Source organism: Eucalyptus grandis, unplaced genomic scaffold (assembly GCF_016545825.1).
Source record: "Eucalyptus grandis isolate ANBG69807.140 unplaced genomic scaffold, ASM1654582v1 tig00008702, whole genome shotgun sequence".
NCBI classification, from domain to species: domain Eukaryota; kingdom Viridiplantae; phylum Streptophyta; class Magnoliopsida; order Myrtales; family Myrtaceae; genus Eucalyptus; species Eucalyptus grandis.
The window spans coordinates 11,086-18,445 of record NW_024096446.1 but is presented as its reverse complement, the minus strand read 5'-3'; the positions used below and the strand labels follow the sequence as shown (position 1 = coordinate 18,445).

General features: G+C 39.5%; 2 protein-coding genes across 2 annotated transcripts; both read right to left on the bottom strand.

Annotated features, from left to right (window-relative positions):
* Nucleotides 1-618: 618 nt before the first annotated feature.
* On the bottom strand, nucleotides 619-2,347 carry LOC104428226 (putative disease resistance protein At1g59780). Its single transcript, XM_039305807.1, has 2 exons — nucleotides 1,403-2,347; nucleotides 619-874 (listed from the first exon to the last, which is right to left on the bottom strand). The coding sequence occupies exons 1-2, from the start codon at nucleotides 2,321-2,323 to the stop codon at nucleotides 746-748; spliced, it is 1,050 nt and encodes a 349-aa protein (XP_039161741.1). The 5' UTR covers nucleotides 2,324-2,347; the 3' UTR covers nucleotides 619-745.
* Nucleotides 2,348-2,382: 35 nt separating this feature from the next.
* LOC120290125 (disease resistance protein RPP13-like) lies at nucleotides 2,383-4,266 on the bottom strand. Its single transcript, XM_039305808.1, has one exon. The coding sequence runs from the start codon at nucleotides 4,264-4,266 to the stop codon at nucleotides 2,383-2,385; it is 1,884 nt and encodes a 627-aa protein (XP_039161742.1).
* Nucleotides 4,267-7,360: the final 3,094 nt, after the last annotated feature.

The window sequence follows — 7,360 nt, the reverse complement described above, 5'->3', positions numbered from 1 at the left end:
GTTCGTTCAACTCAATTGTTTGCCCTGTAATAACTAGATTCAACCTAATAGCTAGGCTTGCCTTGTTTACGATTGGTGGGTTCCCATCGGGTTGGGCATTGCTTTGGTAGCCTTGACTTCCTGGCAATGATGGATTTGGGTTCGGCCCAAGGTACCATATCTAAGGTACCCATTGGTAAGGATGGCCCGCGATGGGCTGGCTTGAAATGGGCTGCCTCAATTTAGACTTAGTTGGGATGTCTGCCATTGCACGAGCTGTGCCTGAATGTGCTGCTCTTGAGTCACAATAAAGGGATCCAGAATCAGATCCCGAGTCTCTGGGGTTTTTGTGGCGTGACTTCTTCTGTGGATTGATCATTAGAAGTGGAAGGCAAATTATTGGTCATGGTAGAGGTAAAAAAAACCTTTCTTCGCTTGTTGCTTTTTGTTCTTCAAATGTTGATTCCTATGTCGGAGGATTAACTTTCTTTTGCAGGTTAGAGTTGCTTGGCAGGCAATTGTAGGCGGATGTTAAATTAGGAGTTTAATTGCTCTGATACCATGAAAAGAAGTAAGAAGAACAAAGAAGACAAGGGGAAGATCGTGACTAAAGAAGATAGTTTTAGGGAAATTTTGTATTTCTCCTCAATGATCCCTAATGTACTCGGCTCTGTAAATATAGTACAAGAGTATATATAAATGGAAATAATGTATTCTACAAATCAATCCCAATCTCAATCTAATACCTAATTGATTTAGTGCACAATCACAATTGGGAAGAATCTTCTGGCACGTATTCCAACACGTCCTCGGACATGTCCTCCAAAACTTCTTCGAAACCAGTATCATCACCATTTTTGTCATCTTCCTCATTGTCAATGTTGCTGTATCCTTCCTAACAACAACAATTCAAGATAATCTGAACAATATCTTCTTTGACCCAAAAAAAAAAAAAAAAAAGGAACTAGATCTTCAACAATCAAAATGACAAAAAAGAATTTTCCTTTGATAAAATATGATCGCAAGGAAAAATGTCTAGTTTAGTCGTAAATATTAGGGATAAGCACATTAGTCATAAAACTTATCGTTAGATATAATTGAGTCTTAAATTTTTCAAAAAATCCAATCAAGTTATAAAACTTATCGCGAAAATGCAATGAAATTCTATAACTTTCAAAAAATGCAATCAAGTCTTAAACTTTTAGAAAGTGCAACAAATGAAAGGAATTGATTGCACTTTTTGAAAGATTTTAGAATTCAATTACATTTTTGTGACAAGTTTTAGGATTTGATTGCACTTTTTGATAATTTTAATATTCAATTGCATGTTGGTGACAAGTTTTAGGATTTCCAATACACCTATTCCTAAATATTACCGTATGGACGTGTAGTGGGAAATTGACAAAGTGAGAAAGAGAGTTACTTGCAGAGGAGGGACGGCCAATTCTCTTACTATGACAACTGCTTTCAGGCGCATTCCTTCAACCGTCATGACGACTTCTTTCTCCAAATTCGTCAAATTAATTTCTTGCAAGTCTTCTACATGAATTAGCCCAAAAATATGAATCAGTCTTGTGCAGTCTCTGATTTCCAACTCTTGGAGGCGGGGCAGAGCACCTTTCTCTATAGTCCATTTCTCCAGTGGTTCCAGTTTCCACAGTTTCAAGACCCGGAGTGCCGGGAATGCCCCGTCGGCACAGGTCATGCTCTGACCCTTGTACGAGCCGGCCAATAACCTAAGACTGGTCAAACCGGTGAGCTTCTTTAAGACTTCCATCTCATCCTCCTCTAGTTGTGTCATCGACAAGGTAAGGATCTGCAGGTTTCGAGGAAGGCATTGCAAGTCTTGCAGTTCCAATGCTCCGATCAGGTGCAAATTGGAAAGAGATTGTTGTTGACTCATGTCACTCAATTTTAGGCACGAAGGGTGATCAAATATATCCAATGATCTCAACCTGAGAGATTGAAGGTTGGTCAGGCGTGCGACAGACTTGGCTGCATCGCTCATCACCGTGCAATGGCATGTCAAACCCAACTTCCTGAGACCTGTAAATTTACCCAACACCGACAGCATGGCGCTCTTACGTTCTATACGTAGGCCCCAGAGAGTTTTAAGGTTGGCTAAAGACTTTCGAGATGATGCGTTATAGAAAATTGACCGGTCCATACATACTTCGTTCATGTATAGGTGCTGGAGGCTCCGTACCTTCAGAATGCTACTGGGCACACGAGTTACATTGGTGTGCTTCAGATCTAATGTATCCAGGTGGGACAAGAACTGGACAGACGTTGGAAGTGAATCAAGAACCGTCCATCTCAATCCCAAATACCGTAGCTTTGGCATTATCCTGTCCAATCTTTTGGGGAGCGTAGGCTTGTAAACATGCTCGAGATCGAGCACCTTTAGCCAAGGGAAGCATCCCTAAGACGAAGTGGCTCAAGAAACATTTCTGTCTCTTTGACATGTTCCCACTGTTTCCACGTGTTGAACAACATGAAAGAACGAAAAAATTTGGCAACATACTGGGTTTTGGCGTCATGACTTATCCACATCTGCTTGCGTTGTCGATTCTCCCCATCCATTTTTATTGCTATGTACTCCAATTTTGGGGGCGAACAACTTAGAAGCTTTGTTGAATGAAGTGATAGACTCGACATGTTTGCCCGCCTAGCTCCACGTGGTTCGGTGGAAGTGTTTGTGCTTACCATCATTTCTTGTTCTCCAGTGGCACTCGGATAAATCTTTACTGCAATAGGTGACATTCTTGGTGGTCTGCTTGACGTAGAAATGGAATTATGAGAAATCTCCGAAGTTCCTACATCCATAACCATGACAGACATGAAATCGTGAAGAAAACCAGGCATGAGGCACGTTTTGGCGCTTCCATCTAGTTTCCGTGTCACCACGTGAACCATGTTTCTGGCAACCAATTCATCAAGGGCATCCTTGGTGCAGTCTCCAGACGAAGATGGTTTTTCAGCGAGCCATATGTTGAAGAGCCTCCTTACCGGGATCTCAGACTCCCTAGGGAAGAGAACCAAGTAGAGAAGACAGTCCCTTGAGAAGGTTAGGAGTGAATCGTAACTTAGAGAGATGATTTCTGTGAGAGTACAATAATTTGGAACTTCAAAAGTAGACGGAAGTCCTCCTAGCAGCTGAATCACTGGAGGATAACCATTGCATTTATCCAAAATTGCCTTTGTAAGTTCCGGATCACGGGTCCAGCCACTTTTTCCTAACAAGCTGTGGCTCTCTTCCTCGCTTAAGGGGCATAACTTAAGATGACTGAAGTGTATATGCCTCGAATCCAAGGACATTTTCTCATTGCTGGTAGTAATGATTACCCTGCTTCCGTTCCTCGAGTCTCCGAATGAAATCAGGAGCATCTTCATGAGGTCAACACTCTGCAGATTATCCAGCACAACCAGAAATCTCTGCTCCTTGAAGGTTTTCTGAAAAATCTCGGACAAGTGCTGTTCTCGCTGGCAATCCACCTCTTCCAGTTTTGGCATGGTTGGCTGTCTAAGCACATCGGACAAGATATCCTCCAGGCCTGAATCCGCAAAAACACGGACCCAAGCGTGACGGTTGAAATGGCATTGGATTTGTCGCTTGTCATAAACACTCTCCACTAGGGCTGTCTTGCCTGTGGCTCTCTCGCCCAGCACAGAAATCACACGGAGCTCAGAGCTCTCATCTGCAGCAGGAATCAGCTGAGCTACGAGCTTAGACTGTTCACGACCCTCTTCCTTGCTTAAGCGGCATGACTCAAGATGACCGAAGTGCATGGGCCCCGAATCCAAGGACATATTATCATTGCAAGTAGTAATGATTACCCTGCTTCCGTTCCTCGAGTTTGCGAATGAAATCAGGAGCATCTTCATGAGATCAACACTCTGTAGATTATCCAGCACAACAAGATATCTCTTCTTCTTTAAGGTCTTCTTAAGCATCTTAGACAAGTGCTGTTCTTGATGGCGATATACCTCTTCCAGTTCTCGCATGGTTGTCTGTCTAAGCACATCGAACAAGATGTCCTTCAGGCCTGAACCCGCCAAAATGTGGACCCAAGCGCGATGCTTGAAACGGCGGTTGATGTCGAGCCGGTTATAAACACTCCTCACTAGGGCTGTCTTGCCAATGGCTCTCTCGCCCAGCACAGAAATCACGCGAAGCTCGGAGCTGCCATCATGAATCAGCTGAGCTACGAGCTTATCCACGAAGCCTTTACGACCCACTATGTCCGAGCCAGCCTTCATATTATTTTCTGGACGCAGGATGTTCATTTCTGCAAAGATATAATAGCGATATGTTCATTTCTGCGAAGACATTATTGCGATATGCTCATCTTCAGTGAATGGGCCAGCTTAGAATCAATCATTGCTCTGTCCCAAAGAAACCTCAAGTTGAGCTGGGATGGAGATCGAATTTTGTGAAAAGTAAGTTTATATTGCTTAAGCAACAAGATAAAGCTAACTTTAAATTGCGTACATGGGTATATAAATCAAATTAATTTTCTTTTCTTTTTTTTAAAAAAAAAAAAAGAGGTAAAGAGAGGCGTCAGGGGCAATTACCCCTCACGGAATCAGTATGTATAAATATTTAATTTGAGCCGTAACTATTTAATTTATCCATGGGAATACAAGTCCGTTATCGTAGCCTCAGTGACATGAAGAAAGCAGGAAATCTTTCCAAAAGAAGTAACAATGTCCAATTAACAATGCCCAAGGCATAAGCTGGTACTAGATTGGCTCATAGCATGACTCAAATCTATGTTCTCATGGAAGACAGTGTGACCCTTTTAACATTGAACTATCACGCTCGGTGGTCTATCATCTTAAAAGCAACGAACAGTATTGCTAAGTGAAAATAAAGGAATAAAACGGAAGTCTTAAATTGTGTTTGCTCAGTTGGTGTGCTCTTCAATGTCATTTTTATGAAGCATTTTAGTAAGGCTCTACTTGATTTGTGAAAAATAAATGATTTTGAAAACTTACAAAAATAAATAAACGAAAAAAAGATTCACCAAAAAAAAATAAACGAAAAAAATATTTTTATTTTTTATGAAAAGATTTAGACCTAAATTATTATCATTAGTGATTTATTGATTAATTATTTCAAGTGATACAAATGATCATTTTGAGGGAAATAAATTTTAAATTGTCCATTGTGTAGGTGAATTGCAAGTGCACAATGTCTATAAGTAATAAAGTAATGAGTGATTATTGTTCCCACTAGATTTGTTTCTAATTATCCAATTACTTACCGATGGTGATCAATCCAAAACTTTAGCTAACCAAATTAAAAAAAACAAGTAAAAAATGAACTAAACCAATTAAAGTACTGAAATATAAAAAGAGCGGAAGCTTAAAGGATTCAAAAGCTAATTAAAATTGCAAAGTAAACCTAATCTAAAGTAAGCCGAAAATTAACAAGGCAAATTTCAAGATTTTAACCAAGATCACAAAGCATTAGAGCATCCAACTTCACTTAACCACTCATAATCAATTCTCTTAACTTGTCATGCAATAAATTAATTTCCAATTGTGTTGGTGAAATTTCTCTAAATTAGATTACAAGCCAACCTTGGTCTAATAATCCCTAATTAGATGTGTTAACTCACACTAACCTTAGGTGAATTTAAACTACCAAAAAGCATTAAGTTCTTGTGGAAATTCCTGAATTTAATATAAGTAATCCTAACCTAGATCTACTACCCCAACCACACAAACAACCTAATGTACCTTGACCTGGATTTAATTTGTGGTTCAATATCACTAGTGCTCATGCACACAATCTCCACCAGGTATCATGCATACATAAAAAATCATTTAAAAGTTGGCCAAACTTCTAAAAGCATTAAGATCATGATAAAGAACGCTATAATCAACACAATTATATTGCATGAACAAGTCTTGAAAATCAATCAATCATAGTTAATATCCATTGTAGCTATAACAAAAGAAATTTAGAACATAATTAAAGCTACACTAAGAACAAAAATTAAAGAGAACATAATGCTAAGTTAAAACAAATTCACCAATTTGAGTCACAAGTAGGTTAGGTTTGCCTCCTCCTTCTCTCCTTAACATGCGCCAATTCCACTAAAGTAATAATTAAAAAAACATAAAAGCTAACTAAGAAAAACCTAAAATCTAATGGCGGCTCCAAGGCTCCTCTCTCCCTTGAAATATGCGGCACATGAGGGGTTTATATAGCCTCCACAAATTTCCCTAGGTCAGCCTCCCATTAAATCTTGGATAAGACTTCTTAGCAAATTAGGAGTTTATCTTCTTAACATTCATATCCTTAATTTTTTTTTTCCAGCAACCAAGCCCTCTTCTAGAAGCTTGAAGTGGTCCAAAAGTTGGGTCCAAGGGGGGCACACGAATTTGCACAACACTTGGCTTAAATTCCATTAAATTTCTCCTTGAATCGACTCAATTCGGTTCCTAAAATTCCCATCATCGAGTCCACGATCCAATTGACAATTTTCCTTGCCAATAGATCCCATTTGCATCCCAATTTCGCGATAAAAATGGTCCTATGAATTTTCTGGTAAAAAACGGCCCTATCTCGACTTTTTCAACAAAAATCTCGGTTTGTAGGAAAATCTTCAAAGATTGAGTCGACGTTCCTAAAATGACTTGTGACATGACCAAACTTTCAATTTCTGAAATCGGATTCAATTTCTCGGTTAATTTCAATGTGGCGCGATTTTAGTGTGACCTAGGCTACTAGAAAGCTTTTAGAAAATTTTAGTGCAAATGACCCATGGTCGATTTTCTTCGAGCCACAATGAACCTCTTTGACACATTGGCGACTCTCGGTAGTTGTGAAAATCTCGAGGTTTCAAATACAGACATAGGGTACCAAAACGATAGAAAAATCAGTCTAGTGTCAATCGATGAGAATTTTGCAATTTAGTGGAATCACCCACATTTAACCACACATCTCAGTTGAATCAATTTATCTCTGCTCTCTAGTGGATCTTACTGTGTCGTAATGATCTCAGCAGATGAGCACGGTTGAGTAGTCGATTCTTGGTCGAATTCCCAAGTCTATTACATTAAAATCTCTTAATGACTTCCCCATATAGTCTAGTTATCTCACGAGTGATCAGTTCTGAGAATAGCACTATATGTGTGTCGATGAAAGGCCCAATTTATTCAATTGGAAACAGGACCTAAAGTCCAGGATGTCACAAAAACAATTGCCAAAAGCTCATTCTCAGTGGTGGCATAATTCAATTGGGCTCCATTAAGGGTTCGGCTAGCATAATGTATGGCTCGGAAAATTCCATCATTTCTTTGACCAAGCATAGCTATAATGGCATAATCACTAGCACCACACATTAATTCAAAAGGCAAGCTCCAATTT